The sequence below is a fragment of the Pseudochaenichthys georgianus genome, unplaced genomic scaffold, assembly GCF_902827115.2.
Source record: "Pseudochaenichthys georgianus unplaced genomic scaffold, fPseGeo1.2 scaffold_522_arrow_ctg1, whole genome shotgun sequence".
NCBI lineage: Eukaryota > Metazoa > Chordata > Actinopteri > Perciformes > Channichthyidae > Pseudochaenichthys > Pseudochaenichthys georgianus.
In genome coordinates, this window is record NW_027263083.1 from 102,004 (window position 1) to 119,022 (window position 17,019).

At 42.9% G+C, this 17,019-nt stretch overlaps 1 protein-coding gene across 1 annotated transcript in view; it reads right to left on the reverse strand.

The window, feature by feature from the left end:
• Positions 1-2,660: 2,660 nt before the first annotated feature.
• Positions 2,661-17,019, reverse strand: part of LOC117443020 (protein NLRC3-like) — a 31,460-nt gene continuing 17,101 nt past the window's right edge. Inside the window, exons 6-9 of the mRNA XM_034078971.2 lie at positions 11,677-11,847; positions 5,668-5,714; positions 5,355-5,406; positions 2,661-3,619 (exon numbers count right to left, since the gene is read on the reverse strand). Coding sequence (XP_033934862.1) covers positions 5,393-5,406; positions 5,668-5,714; positions 11,677-11,847 — 232 coding nt within the window. The 3' untranslated portion in view covers positions 2,661-3,619; positions 5,355-5,392. The remainder of the gene's footprint in view (positions 3,620-5,354; positions 5,407-5,667; positions 5,715-11,676; positions 11,848-17,019) is intronic.

Sequence of the window (17,019 nt, forward strand, 5' to 3'; positions counted from 1 at the left end):
CGACACAGATGTTGAAATTAATGTAAAATAATTTCTAGATCTTGACAAGTAGTTGGATCAGCGTTTGTCTTTCTCTCACGTTCCCATCTCTCTGTTTATGTTGCCCATTTAAAGTCCATGCATCACTGCTGATTTCATACCATTTACACCCCACAATAAGTATCCTACTGCCCGGCAAACAAAATACCGGAAATTTGTCTGGCCATATAATATGTTATGAAAGCCAATTTGACATTTATCTGTTATGCTGGGACACAAAAATCCCCTTCTGGTCACAAAACAGGCTTATCGGATCTTAAAGGAAGATATGAAACGATGAATCCACCTCTGATTGATTGACCTCTCACTTCTTTCATTCACAAGACGTAATGTGATCGTAAACAGAGCCTTGCTTTAATCATGCTGTCAATCCCAAATAAACAAACTAAATGATCGTATCATCTTGTTAATAAATGCTGTTCATTTGATGAGAAGCTTCTTGTATTATTTTCAGCTACTCCTACCTCAAATGATAGAAACGCATCCATCCATCCATCTTCTCCGCTTATCCGTGGTCGGGTCTCAGCAGAGAGCCCCAAACGGTCCTGTCCCTCATCAACCAGCTCTGACTGGGGGGTCCCAAGGCGCTCCCAGGCCAGCGAAGAGATATAATCCCTCCACCTGGTCCTAGGTCTACCCCTTGGTCTCTTCCCAGCTGGACGTGCCTGGAACACCTCCCTAGGGAGGCGCCCAGGTGGCATCCTAACTAGGTGCCCGAACCACCTCAACTGGCTCCTTTCGACGCGAAGGAGGAGCGGCTCAACTCCGAGTCCCTCCCTGATGACCGAACTTCTCCCCTTATCCCTAAGGGAGACGCCAGCCACCCTGCGGAGAAAACCCATCTCGGCCGCTTGTATCCGCGATCTCGTTCTTTGGGTCATGACCCATCCTTCATGACCATAGGTGAGGGTAGGAACGAAAACGGCCGGGTAGACAGAGAGCTTTGCCTTCTGGCTCAGCTCCCTTTTCGTCACGACGGTGCGGTAAACCGACTGCAGTACCGCTCGATGGTGATCAGTTAACAACTCCGCCCCTCTCTTTACCCGAGTGTCCAAAACATACGGCCTCAAGTCCGATGATACGATAACAAAATCGATCATGGACCCTCTGCCTAGGGTGCTCTGGTACCACGTACACTTATGAGCATCCTTATGTTCGAACATGGTGTTTGTTATGGCCAATCCATGACTAGCACAGAAGTCCAGGAACAAACCACCACTCCGGTTCAGATCAGGGGGGCCGTTCCTCCCAATCACGCCCCTCCAAGTGTCTCCATCATTGCCCACATGTGCGTTGAAGTCTCCCAGCAAGATTAAAGAGTCCCCTTCAGGAGCCCCATACAGGACTCTTTCCAGGGTCTCCAAGAAGGCCGTATACTCTGAACTGCTGTTGGGTGCATAAGCACACACAACAGTCAGAGTTCCCCCCCATAACCCTCTCGTCCACTGGGGTAAACTCCAACAACGAAGCACCCAACCGGGGACTTGTGAGTATCCCCACACCCGCCCGGCGCCTCACACCTTGAGCAGCTCCGGCTCCTTCCCCCCCAGAGAGGTGACGGTCCACGTCCCCAAAGCCAGCTTCTGCCGCCCGGGTCTGGTCCGTCGAGACCCTCCGCTTTCACTGCCACCCTTCTGGCAGCGCACCCGACCCCATCGCTGTCTCCACGCTCGCCGACGAGTCCTCCTTCTGGGCCTGGCTCCAGAAGGGTTCTCCGGGCCCCGGGCCGGGTCTCCTCACTTCTTGTGTCGTCTTTCATGAGGTCTTTGAACCAATCTTAGTCCCCTTGCCTGAGACCAATTTGCCATGGGGGACCCTACCAGTCAGCACAGCCCCCAGGTTCATCTGGGCACAAACCTCTCGACCACTGCAAGGTGCTGGTTCTTCAGAGATAGAAACGCAGCACTAGTAAAAGGGATCGTTAATGCAGTGAACAGATCCCACATAGTCCCTGTAAACGCTGAACTGTACATCAACAAGCCAGGCTACATTTTCAGGGGAGCTAGTTCACGTTAGCTGTTAGCATCGCACGGTTCTGCTTGGATAATTAATGAAGCTAACAGCTAACATCACCTGGTGCTTATTTACTGCAAGTAAGGAAGCCATGAGTGTTGGTCTTAATACGCGCTGCTCAATACGGGCCTGATAAGAAAAGTAACACTCCCATAATAACACTTAACACATATGATATGAAGATGTAACAAGACATGAAACTATAAGTGTTAATTGTGTCTAAATAACTCAAAATTAGGTTTTTCTATACATGGACACCCGTCACTAAACTGAACCCACTCTCTGCTCAGCTGCTCATGCATTTCATTTGAAAGACTTCACAGAATCAGAATCCCTTTATTCGACCCAGAGGGGACGTTTACATGTGTTCCAGCAGCAAAGAGCCAAAGACAGCTTCATGGTGACTAAGAAGCATGCTGGTACGTCCCCACTAAGGTCTAGGGGACCTGGAGACAATAACGTACACCCAATAATTATGAGAGAGTCAGAGTGAAGGTTGATAAAAGGTTTATTCCTTGTAACCTATGTAACATAACTTTTAAACAGAAACACTGTCGGTGAGGAGGAGGAGGAGGAGGAGGAGGAGGAGGAGGAGGAGGAGGAGGAGGAGGAGGAGGAGGAGGAGGATTGTGCCAAACAAAAGAAACAAGCATAACAAAACGAGGCCTATCTCTACAGCTATCCTCTGAAACCAAACTCAAACAAAAACCCTCACTAACTAACTACAAAGAATTTGACAAATCAATATACAGGGGTGGCAACAATCCGCGTACCTAGTGTGTCTAAACAATAGTTAGCTCGGTGGTGAGAAATGTACAGGGTACCCCAGACTTACCTAACTCCTCCACCTCTCAACACACACACTTTAACAAAGGTCAGAGTATTCAAAGAGCTTGAGTTGCTAAACACAGCCGTGTTCCTTCCTCAGCAACAGGCCCAGAGCGAGAGAGAAGACTTCCTGGGTGCCTCCTTTATGGTCGGCCCTGGCTGCTGATAGGCCAGCTGAGGGTGAGAGGATCCAATCAGCCGTCAGACTCAGGTGCACAGGCAGATACCGATCAGCTGCTGATTAGCTGTGCAGAAGACAGAGGGAACCACAGGAGGGAAGGAACCACACACGTACAGCCTGCCTGGCACGTAACACATGCACACAAACACACATTAAGATAACGCATTTAAAAGATTACACAGTTTACAAAATCCACATCCTGTAGCAGTTCTGACGAGAACACATCTTAAAGGTTTCAACAACATCTGACCACATGTCATACAGACTACATGCACACACAGCTCTGGCACAGTTTCAACGACACCGGGCAGAGCTGCTTCAGAAGAGTTACAAATCAACGGGAACGTTTGATTGGACATCAATGAACCCGGGGGGGTGAACACGAAGAAGAGCTCAACACATTTCTTCTTCTTGGCTTGTTGTGACTTTGTCCTCAAAGACTTTGAGAGCGTCTCCAAGACAACCAGTGCTCTGATTGCAGGGAGAACGTCTCCCCCCCAAACGCAGGATTATGGGACCGTTTTGAGATGACACGGGTCAGCGGGCAGCCCTCTGGACCTGGAAGAGAGACAGGGAAATGCTGTGGTTATAAAACCAGCAGCAGATTGTAGACGGGCTTCTTCAACTGATAGAGGAGAGTCTTTGTTCTGACTGGATCCATACTCTCTGGTCTGCTCTCACCTCTCTGTACTGTACATACAGACAGTGGCGTGAAGGAACTAAGTATATATACTCATGTACTAAAGTACCATGTTGATGTACCTGTACTCTACCTGAGTATTTAAAGGCCTCTGGTTCAGAATCCCTGCTGGTTGAACCTGTTATCTGAACGTATTCATGTTTATGTTAGGCTGACCCCATCCTAGGTTAGCTACTGTATGGCAGAGGTTCTTCTGAACGCAGTCCCTCAACAGAACCACCTTTAGTTCCAGGTGCGTTCACACACAGGAAGCAGATTCAGCGTCTGGTGGTGCCAACATGAACAACATAAGAAAATAAGTTGCAATAGAAGGTCAAAAATATAAAGATAATAAAAATGAGTATTTTTAAGAAACTATTTACCATTAAAAAAATAATTAGAAAAGTATTTACACCAAATTTAAATGTGAATACACAAAGAACCTTAAAAGCTACAACACTTAGCAGAATGAGAATATGCAGATATGTAAAACTACAGAGAGTTGTACTTTAAAGTGGAGGGCTGTGAGACGTGTGCAAACATGGCATGACATGAAAGAAGGATGGTTATATAAAGATATTGTTAAAGTCGTGTTTGGTCGTGTTAGAGGATCAGCTGTAAGAAGATCCAGGTGTGTGTTCAGGTGAGAAGAACACTGGAGCCTGGAGTTATGAAACAGAGTTAGTAAAGCTCAACTCCAGCTCAACGAACACAAACTACAATAACAGAACATCCAGAGACCAAAGCTAAGTATTCAGATTACTGGGAACCTCTGAGTTCGCTGTCCATTTCCAAAGGATTATTAACGAGTTAACATGTGACTGCAGTACCAGCCAATCACAGCCGAGCGTGAGACATTGATCACAGCAGATGAACTGATATATAATTACATGTATTTCTTCATTAAAAACATGTATTTTCAGGTTTCTTCTCTTTGTGACAACTAGGGTTGCAAAATTCCGGGAATTTTCAAAGATGGAAACTTGACTTAAATATACTAGGTATGGCCCTACAATATATTCTTCAAATATAGCATGATAGGTCTCCTTTAACTCAACATTCCTGTTTACGTTCTTCAATGAAACAAATAATTGTTCAATAAAATAATTAAAACTTGTTCTGTTCCACTTAAAAAAAAACTTGTTTTTAAAAATCTGTTTAAATGTCATGTTTTATTGTTTTATTTTGCATCGAATATTTCCAAAATTCCCAGCTTAACTTCCCATGGAAACTTTCCGCCCCTTTGCAACCCTAGTGACAACACACCAAAGAGAATTCCTTCAAGGTGAGAAATCTAATTGGCAATAAACTGGATCCTAAATCTGATGAAGCGTTTGCAGAGCTATGGTGACACATCTTTGTTCTTAAGAAAAGCTTTAAGTACAATTGATTGTTGTTGTTCCTTTCGTATCGAGGAGGAGCCAGCAGGAAGTCTCAGCTGCAGCCTTCTTTCATAGTTTCCTAAATGCCTCCACGCTCCTCTGTACGTCTCAAACTCGCCCCGTGATAAATAAGCTGTGAGCAAATCAAAGCTGAGCTGCAGATTTCTCTTGAATCCCAGAAAACACTGAGCAATAGCTACATTTTATTCTGTAGTGAAACCTCAATACATACCGTTCACACGGTGCGACCTCTCGCCTTGCTGTGTGTCTTCACTTCCTGTCACCTGAGAGGAGAGGGAGAGGGAGAGGGAGAGAGAGAGAGAGAGAGAGAGATGATGATGATGATGATGATGATGATGATGATGATGATGATGATGATGATGATGATGATGATGATGATGATGATGATGATGATGATGATAAAACATGGAGAGAAACAGCCAGAATGATGAAGAGAGAGAAACCAGAGAGTTGTTTTCCTCTGAGCTCACGCTCCATGAAAGAGTTCATATCTGGATGAATGAGGACACGGTTTCAGTACTCACAGGTCTTCCAGATCTTCGCTCTGATCGGCTCGTCATAATATCCGATCCTGTAGGGATGAACACAACCCAACAGTTTGAGATCCAGTTTAAAATAAACACAACCCAACAGTTTGAGATCAGGTTAAAATAAGTGTTTGTTCTTTGAGTCGGCTTCAGAGTCCTGATCTCATGCTTTACATCCCATCACATCTTCTCTGCAAACGCTACGACTGCCTGCCTCCGCTCTCAGCTGACAGGAAGTAACAGTCATTAGAAACTAAAAACATCCCATAAAAACAGACTACCTTTCCCTCTCTTCAGTAAACCCCCACATGTCTGTCAGAGAGTAGATTACTAAAGTGTGGCTTTGCATTTCCAGCTGGCCTTCTCTAGTTTGTGGAAGAATGGAAGAGCCTGCTGTCAGTGTGTCATAGTCTTGGATTGTTGTTTTCATTTTCCACCTTTTTATTTTGAAATGTTTTCCTCCTTGTGTCTTGTCCGGTCCTACTTCCTGTGTTTGCCTTCCTGTCGTTAGTTTCCCTGGTGTGTCTGATTGTGTTCACCTGTTGCCCTTGTGTTTCTGTCTCCCCTGCCCAGCTGTGTCTTGTCGATTACCCTTCTGTGTATTTAGTAGGGGTGTTGAAAATAATCGTTTCTACAATGCATTGCGATACGGACGTGGACGATTCGGTCTCGATGCAGTGACGGAAGATAATCGGTTATAGAGTAGTAACGTTGCTTCCTGATTTTCCGGCCGCGGCTTTACTATAACGTTTTTTCTGTCACTTTAATATCAAATCGGTCGGTGACGCAGAGATCAGGGAACAGACGTGACAGCGGCATAGCAACACGGAGCAGTCTGCTTTATCCACCAACACAAGAACACCAGTCCAGAACCGACAACAGCAGGACCCGCTCTGAATCACTCCGTGTCGCTGCGGCTCAGAGACACAGGGATTTATGTTTTTCAAAAATAACCGCGTTACAATCATGTCAGGTTTTTGGTGGATTTAATTAAGTCTTGGATTGCAAAGTATGAATGTCCTCTAGCAATTTGCAGACGATAAATACGTGTGTAAAGTTTGTGAAGGCAGGAGGAAAAAAGCTTCCGCGATCACCGTCTCCTCTCCGTTCCTCCAAGCCCCGCCCCCTCCCTGAAAATAATGAGTGACAGGCTGATAGTGACCCGATAGAAACGTTGTTATTCACTTAATCACTGAGATATAATGAAGCTAATTTAATCTCATGCATTCATGGGATTTATGTAACAGTAAAACAGAGAATGTAAGTGTGCACCCACATGCAGTATTTTTGTTTGTATATGCTGTTGTAAATACTCCTGTTGTCTGCTGTGTTCAGACTCGAGTCCTGTGTGTGATGCCACATTCAGGACATTCAGTGTCCTTTCTTAACAGAAGGCCGTGGCTAGAAGCTGCAGCTCGACTGCAGAAGCATTAGCTTTTTGTTTTTGAGAATGGAACAACTTCACACACGGAGGCTAGACCTATACAATTCATTTATTTTGGTTTATAAATTAATGTCAAGACATTTATGTAATTGATTTCTGAAGCACTTTCTAAATAATAAAAAGAGAGTTCATATGTATTTACTGCATGTATGCATTGATGAAGAATAAGCCATGTGCAGTAATATAGAAAATTGAGGATGCAACGCATTGGTATGAATCGTGATGCACCGTGATATCGAACCGAATCGAATCGTTGACAGGATAATCGTAATCGAATCGAATCGTGAGACCAGTGAAGATGCACAGCCCTAGTATTTAGCAGCCTGTCCTCCTACAAAAAACTACCAAAGTGCATGTTGTTTCTTACACGACCACTAGAGGTGCTCTAGTGGTCGTGTAAGAAACAACATGCTCCCGGCCCGTTCATTGCAAACGCTCCAGAGGGACGTTTATTCACAAATAACCCTCTCTGGAAAATCCTAAATTGTGGAATAGTTTGGCCATTAAAATGCTTTTTGATTCGATTTCTGGCGAGAAGTGTATATTGTACTTTTAGAATCCACGTCGCGTGGATGTGTAGGATCTATAGTTTGATAGATATTAAGAAGATGATTTGAGGTCTCGTCAGGATAACGTGTATTCAGCTTCCATGGAAAGTTAGCGTGGGTGAAAACAGTTTTTCCGGTCTCGAAGTTTTCATAATAAAACCGGATATATTCCCCTCACTGTCAAATGATTACAGAGTGATATCTGCATTACTCATCCACTAAACAACATCAGTTTATCCGTGTTGATTACACAATATTGATTGGTTTAAATTGTGTACAATTCTTTTGTGTTTTTAACCTTCGATTCAGAGAAACAAATAGTTTTAGACACGACAGTTTCTGAAGGCACTACACTACCCAGAATCCCCAGCTGTCGTTTGGGACTACAACATCCGCCTTGCTTTACAAACCCCGTGATTAGTCATCAAGCCCTGTGATTGGATGTTGGAGTGGCAGTGTGACAAGGTTACGCTGAGCGTCAAACAGCTCTATGAAATGGAATGGAACCACGGCAGACTTTCCAAAACTGGACTTGGACGGGTCCAGCCCCGGGTCCAGCCGCCGGGTCCAGCCCCCGGGTCCAGCCCCGGGTCCAGCCCCGGGTCCAGCCCCCGGGTCCAGCCCCCGGTTCCAGCCCCCCCCCTCCCACAATTAGAAGTTGCCAGTATTAAACTGTGTACACCCTGGAGGTTTAGGGGATACGAAACACAGTGGTGTTATCAAATGTAAAACATATAATTAATAAATGGTGAATTAATATACCCACATGACAGCTAAGGTCAGAAGAGCTTTATTTAACAGCTGCTCTTATGTCTGTGACCCCTCCTGTTGTTCATTGATACGCCTGAAACATGCACTTGTCAAGGTTCAGATGCACATTTTGCAAATAGGGCAGTAGCCATCGATCATCTTAAGATAAGATAAGATATACTTTTTGATCCCAAGTTGGGAAATGTGTTTGTTACAGCAGCATACTACTTTGTTCTACTCCACTACAATTCAGAGGTCAACCTGGTATTTTTACTCCACTGCATTTATTTGAGTTACTTTGCAGATTCTGATTAATGATGTGAAATATAAACAACCCTTAAATCAGACTTTAGTTACAGCTGAGTCAAATTCAGGGAAGGTGATTGTCAAGTGCCAAAATAAACTATGCACTATATTGGACGTTAAGTACTTTGTCAGACTTCATATTTATCTGTGGATAACCCCAACATTTTTTTCTTATTCAAAAGAAGAACTTAACTTAAAGTAATCTTTAATGTTTGAATAAAGCCTTATTAGTTGGTCTCTCCCCCTTTCTCCACCCCTTCCTGTCACACGCTATAAGGCCAGAAGATAGTGGGGGTGGAGTTAGGTGAATAAAAAAGAAATCCGTGCAGACTGAATAAAAAGCCAGTCATTTCCACTCATCAAGTCACCTTTCAAAAGAACTAATGTTTTAATTATTTTATTAACTAAAAGGAAGTCTCTTTGAAGAGGGTAACAATAGTTTAAAGATCTTAATGCCCCCTTGATCATGTATTTTTTTATTGTTTAATTACGTTATTAACTATAAGGAAGATTCTCTCACAAAGGAACTGTAAGATACACGTTTATGTATGCAAAAAGTTAAAACTAGAAAAAAATGAAATACTTTGTTAAATAGATGTTATTTAAGAATGCGACTCTAAAAGGCAAGTTTGTGATTTAACACTTTTTTACTGACACTAGCTTTTTTATCTCGTTGTCTTTCTCTTACTTTTTGGATAGAGTTTTATGTATGACAACTTTACAACTGGTAGAAAGTTAAGTACTTTTTCTGAACAGATTTTCTTTAAGACTGTGACTCTTCACACACCATCCCTCCGAGAGCCAGACATACTCATCCCCTTGTCAACGCCCCCCTGCTCAGGTGCGAAACCCCCATACAGAATGTCAGTCACTGTATAACACTTTTATTTTCTTAAAGACTGACTCTAAAAGGCAAGTTTGTGATTTTAACACTTATTTCCTGACACTAGGCAGATTTTGGCTTTTTTCTCTTTTCTCGTGTTACTAAGATACTTTTAGATACACTTTGATGTACTCAACAAAGGGTATAATATGAAGTACTTTGTAAGGAATGGGGTTTTCTTTAATGGGTTCAAAACTTTAGAACTGGGTAAAATATTCATTCATTTGTAATGAATTGAGTTTCTTTTTTGATTTTCAACATACGTACACAATGACTTTTCCATATTTATTTATTTTTTCTGACAAACTATATTTTTGACTTATTCCGTAAAATCTTGACAAACTATTACTTATTCTAAAAGTTGACCTCTTGCTGCTTGGCTGGAAATGATAGATGAAAAAGCGACAAAGCTTAAAGAACTTTTTTTAAAACTCTCAATTCTACAGATGATTCAACGCAATAAGTCCCACCCTCCACTCAGCAAATCATCTAAAACTAAGGACCCCACTAAGACGACCATTGAAAACTAGCCATGGATCTGAGAAAAACCAAGTCTCCCCCCGCGCTAATCACAGAACGGACGATCATCCTTATTATTATGCCGTTCAAACCAATTATTTAAATGTGTTTGTTAAATTGCGCTGACAGGTCCACACACTGCTTCCACGCAGTGAGGCTCCCCCGCCCTCCTGCTGATAGTTGCGTCAAGCTCCTCAAACCCCCCCCCCCCCGTTGATCGTTGACACACTGATAACAAAAACAATTTTAAATGACACTTCATATCAAAAAGGTTGCTGACCCCTGACCTATATTAACATCAGAGGCGTATAACATACCTGCCTGTTATAACACCTCAACCCTCACATCAAAGGATTAGACAACAAAAGGCGCTACACAGGGGGGGCATTTCACACCTACGTGTGATATCACACCTCGGTGTGACATCCACCTCGAACAAAGGGAGGCGGGACTTAGCTCATTCGCATAAGTAGGAGAGGTGTGACCTGTCACTTGTCATGCATACTAATGTGATGAATGCCACATCATTGTTACTACTATTTTATTTAAAAAAAATATTTTTCCGATTTCATATCTTATAAACACCATAGCCCAACATGCATTGCGGCTAAAACAACCGATGTTTCAAAACCTGTTTTCAAAACCTCTGAAAAAAGAAATGTGTCTCTCAGAATCGAAAGAGAAAAACCGATGGGAAAAACACAAAAGCATTGTACACAATTTAAACCAATAAATGTCGTATAATTAACAAGGATAAACTGATGTTTTTTTGTTGATGAGTACTGCAGATATCACGGTTACATCATTTGATCATTGGTTTTATTATGAAAACCTCGAGACCGGAAATACTGTTTTCAACCCGTAGCTTTATGGAGTCTGCCGCTTACCTCAAATGATCTTCGTAATATCTATCAAACTATAGATCCTACATATCGACTGGACGTGGATTCTAAAAGTACAATGTACACTTCTCGCTAGAAATCTAATCAAAAAGCGTTTTAATGCCGAACTATCCTACAATTTAGGATTTTACAGAGAGGGTTATTTGTGAATGAACAGGCCGGGAGCATGCTGTTTCTTACACGACCACTAGAGCACCTCTAGTGGTCGTGTAAGAAACAACAGCACCTCTAGTGCACCACTTTACAACGTGTCTCTGGGTCGTAATAAGGGCATGAACAATCGGCCTATATGGTCGTATGAGTTGGAGGACTAGTCTTGTCTTGTCCTGTGCTCCATGTCTGTTCGTCGTCGTTTCTCGTCTATGATACCTGTTAGTGTCTTTGCTCTTGTCCATGCTACCTGTCACGCTCCATGTCCTGATCCTTCCTCGTACTCCCCCGGTTTTGGTATGTTAAGTTGCTCCTTGTTTTCTTTTGTCATTCAGCTTTGGGAAATAAAGCTCAATTTGTGTTACCTGACCTTTTAGTCCTTTCACTGCATTTTGGTCCTATTTCCCCCAGCCCTGACACAGTGGGTAACATCACTGATCTGTTGTGATTCCCCAGTGAGAGAAACACCTCCCTGTGTTTAATACACCTCTGCCCCTCACTGACCTGAGAGTCTCCAGTCTGCAGTCTGGACTCTCCAGAAGATCTCTCAGCAGCTTCACTCCTGAATCCTCCAGATCGTTGTAACTCAGGTCCAGAACTCTCAGATGGATGTTGGACTTCAGAGCTGAGGCCAGAACAGAACAGCTGATCGAAGACAAACTGCACCACCTCAGTCTGAATAAAGAAAACATGATGTAACTTTAGAAAACAAAGTTCCTGTTAGAAATAACTCCAGGTTTAAAAATCGGATCAGAGTTAAACAGGGTTTTAATCCATTAGGGTTCACAAATGATGTTTACTTATAGTGAAAACTACCCTTGGATGATGGGTTAGTAGACTGAAAGCTTTAGGAATCCAAAGTACAACATATAATAAGTACCCTGTATCAAGATTTATGCAAAACAAGTGACATTTGACCTTTTTAGAGAGATTTAGCAAAAAGAACTCCACCTCTGAGGTGATTTGGGTGGAAATGGGCGTTTTTGCCGTTTCTCCGGAACCCATTGGTCGATTTTGATGATTGACATCTCTTTTTAACCGTTAGAGCCAATAGAATCGAAGGGGAATTTCCACATACACACCAACGTTACCTAAACAAAGTGGGGGCTATTCGCATGCAGTTTTGCCCAGAGCGAAATCTCACGCTCTGAAATCTGAAAACAGAAAAGTAGGTTTATTGCTTATGGATTATCAGAAATCATTCAAAGGGACACAGACACATTGGATTAACTTCAGCAGCGTTTTTATCATTTGAATGCCATTGAAGACAATTTTTTATCAGACAACGACTAAGGTAAGACATATTCCCGTTTTGGATACCTAGCGCTACAAGTTCTTATCATAGAGTGATGATATAGATACCTATCGATTCTGTGTATTCTCACGATGCTAATCGGTATGTTGGATGTGCAGTTATGATAAGTAATACGGGTGTTATACCGTGTTTTCTGTGCAAACGCCGTTTTTTCGCTCGTGGCTAATTCAGAGGCTCAGCGCTAGCTTTGTGTTTTTTTTTGCAAAACACCTTATTCTGCACTGTGACTGCAGAGCTGCTAGAAGTCCTTCTCTGGGGGATAGACCCATGAATTTGAGAAGAACATAATTGTACTAGATGTAATGTTTGCGTGATTATTCATAATGGATAGAAAGCCATATTTTGGAAGAGAGTTAGCTTGTCTGTTTCTCTTGTGATCCTAATTTTCATATTTTTAAAAGTTTGCTTTGCTCAAATTAACAATTGTGTGAAAATTAAAGGACAAAAAACAGACCAAGCCAACCAATGTTTTCCCCCATCTGTTTGCTAAGTCAAGCTAACCAGCTGCTTATGGTAGCATAATGACCTACCGATGTGATCATATACCAGTCATTAGTCTACAAACTAAAAAACATCACATAAAACATTAAAATAAAAAACGGACTACCTTTTCTTCTCTTCTGTAAAACCCCATATGTCTGTTAGAGAGTTGATTACTAAAGTGTGGCTTTGCATTTCCAGCTGGCCTTCTATAGTTTATGGAAGAATGGAAGAGCCTGCAGTCAGTGGGTAACATCACTGATCTGTTCCCCAGTGAGAGAAACACCTCCCTGAGTTTCATACAATACTGCTGAACCAGCAGAGATCCCTTAATAGAGGTTGCACTAGACTTTTTCGCTGGGTAGAGGCAATGGACGTCCACTCTCGGGAGACGTCCGAGAGTGGTGCGGTTACCCAAAGTGACAGACCTAATTTTACCCAGGAAAAGAGTTTGAAACGTTGGGAAAAGTGGTGTAAATAGAGGCAGAGTGAACCTCTGAACCCAGAGAGCAGGCCGTGTAGAAAATGTAAAAAAGTATCCAAAAATGTTGCTTCATAAGGCGGGTAGAGTCCCCTGTCAACCCCCCTTGCATTCGTCCAGAGTCAAAATAGTCAAATTCACTTTTTGGAAAACCAGTGAGAACCAGGAAAAAGGGGGGGAAATGAACAAAAAGTATCCGAAAAAAGAGCCTCATACAGATGGTCCAGGAGAGAGAACCTATTGAGGTTGACTCGAAGACACATGTGTGTGACTCAAAGACACACGTGAAAGTACAACATTTCACTTTTTTCAGGAATAAGTGTTTGAAATGCGGGGGAAAGTGCATCAAAGGACGGACTAATGATCTCCAGCATGCCTCCAAAACATGGACACTGCTTATTTCACAGCTCCAGGAGAGAGGCCACGAAAACCACCTCTCTGTGGCCCCTCACAGACCACCAAAGGACGGACTACAGACCTCCAGCATGTCTCCCTCACATGGGCACTACTTATTTCACACCAGGAGAGAGACCAGTAATTGCACCTCTCTGTGGCCCCTCACAGAGCTCCAAAGGACGGACTAATGACCTCCAGCATGTCTCCCTCACATGCGCACTTCCATAACCTTGCACACCGCGAGTCCCCGGGCCCCCGGACTTAAGCACTCCCCCACGGACTAAACCCAGATTATCACACCCTACAGAAGCTCATGCCCCTGGTAAACCTAAATGGGGGGTGGATTTTGCGGTGCTTTACCATCCGCCCATCGGCATCCATATTCGGCCTTATTCACGGCACCACCACCCCTTCTGTGGAGGATATTCTCATGCTCCTGGTAACCCTTTAAATAGACTGATACTACCAGGGCTCATCACTGCACTTTACAAGCCATAAATAATGTGTTTAAATGGTCGGGAAAAGTGTCTTTAAACGTCTTGAAGAGAGTTTTATCCTGTAATTTTGCACAATATCATTTAACATTGATCCTCTCCTGGAAATGCATATATTCTGTGCATTGCTAAAACCCAGGAATAAATGTTTGAAAGGCGGGGAAAAGTTGTTTAAAATAGTCTGATTCCTCCAAGGTGCATCACCGCATTTTACAAGCCAGGGAAGGCAAGGCAAGTTTATTTATATAGCACCTTTCAACACAAGGCAATTCAAAGTGCTTTACAAAAAACGAAAGACATTAAGAAAATGGCATTTAAAATCAGTCATTAAAAAGAAAAGATAATAAAATAAACATTAAAAGAAAAAGTACATGGATAAAAGTTACTGTGCAGTTTAAGATGTGAATAGTTCAATTAAAAGCAGCGACAAAAAGAAAAGTCTTTAGTCTGGATTTAAAAGTAGTCAGAGCTGCAGCGGACCTGCAGGTCTCTGGGAGTTTGTTCCAGATGTTTGGAGCATAATAACTGAATGCTGCTTCTCCATGTTCAGTTCTGACTCTGGGGACAGAAAGCTGACCAGTCCCTGAAGACCTGAGAGATCTGACTCTGGGGACAGGAAGCTGACCAGTCCCTGAAGACCTGAGAGATCTGGATGGTTCATCATTTAGCAGGAGGTCAGAAATGTATGTTGGGCCTAAACCATTCAAGTGCTTTATAAACCAGCAGCAGTATTTTGAAATATATTCTTTGACACACAGGAAGCCAGTGTGAAGACTTCAGAACAGGAGTGATGTGATCCACTTTCTTAGTGTCAGGCAGGACTCGAGCAGCGGCGTTCTGAATCAGCTGCAGCTTCCTAATAGATGTTTTAGTTAGTGCTGTCAAAATTATCGCGTTAACGGCGGTAATTAATTTTTTGAATTAATTGCGTTAAAATATTTAACGCATTTAACGCATGTGCAGAATGGCCCGCCCCATACGTGCCAGCGCCAGGGTATGGCTGGGGTAGGCTACACCCATACCAAGAAATGGCTTAGCCCCACCATGACACATGATGTTAAAGTAAGCAAAATAAAGTCTGCCAACTCGCGGAGTAAATTGCACAGACAGCAGTTAGTAAGACTGATTTCAGTCGCCACGGTTTTGAAAACTGTTGTCACGTAGTGATCGTCTTCTCAATAGAACATCTTTGATAACGGCGTGGTGTTGTTGCAGGAAGTCCCGACGGAGAATACTTTTTTGCTGTAGGGGTTACATAACTGGTACGCAGGTTATGTGCCTAATCTGAAATGCGTACCGTCACTTGTGTCACAAACCACATTTGCGTACCGACGTACTTGTGAAGCTTTTCCAGAAGGCGGTTAGATCACCGGACGACAGAGTCGGTCTCCGTGTGCACAGACAGGGCTGCTGTTAACGTCGGTCTGTACAACGGACTTGTGCCAAAACTACAACCGGCTGCGGAGGGAGACTCCCCCCTTCACTGGAGAACTGCGCTGAAACAGCTGATCACAACGTTCACACTCTGTGGTCACGAAGTACTCCACTAGCCCCCCCCCCCCCCCCCCCTCTGTCGACTTTCCTGAAGTACTCCCCCGTTGATAGAAATCAACACGTAATGAATTAAGACCCCACGGTTTGATGATGATGATTAATGATTAATGATTAATTAATTTTTAAGCTGTGATTAATCTGATTAAAATTTGTAATCGTTTGACAGCCCTAGTTTTAGTGAGACCTGTGAAGACACCATTGCAGTAGTCCAGTCTACTGAAGATAAAAGCATGGACAAGTTTTTCCAAATCCTGCTGTGACATCAGTCTTTTAATCCTAGATATATTCTTTAGGTGATAGTAGGCTGATTTAGTAACTGTTTTAATGTGACTGTTGAAGCTCAGGTCAGAGTCCATGACTACACCTAGATGTCTGGCTTTATCTGTTGTTTTGAACATGGCACACTGAAGCTCAGCGCTAACTTTTATACGTTCTGCCTTGGCTCCAAAAACCATTACCTCAGTTTTATCTTTGTTTAATTGGAGAAAGTTCTGACACATCCAGTCATTGATTTGTTCAATGCACTTACTCAGTGTTTGAATTGGAGCATAGTCTCCTGGTGAAATTGTTGCGTAGATTTGTGTGCCATCCGCATAGCTATGGTAACTTATTTTGTTGTTCTTCATTATCTGAGCCAGTGGTAGCATGTAGATGTTAAAGAGAAGAGGCCCCAAGATGGAGCCTTGAGGAACCCCACATGTCATATTTGTCAACTCAGATGTGTATTTACCTATAGAAACAAAGTTGTTTCTGTCCTTTAAGTAGGATTTAAACCAATTTAGAACTGTTTCCGAAAGTCCCACCCAGTTCTCCAGTCGGTCTAGTAATATGCTGTGGTCAACAGTGTCAAACGCAGCACTGAGATCTAATAATACTAACACTGAAGTTCTGCCATTGTCTGTGTTTAAGTGGATGTCATTGAAGACCTTTACAAGAGCAGTCTCAGTGCTGTGGTTTGGACGAAAGCCTGACTGGAACACATCGAAACAGTTATTTAAATAACATTAATTACATTTATTCTGCCACTGGCCATTTTAAGAATGATGCCTTTTCCCTCCAAGTTCCGCACTGCATGTTTGTGCTTAAGGTGCTTGTTCAACGCCAGATAGAAGAGTCTGCACACCGGG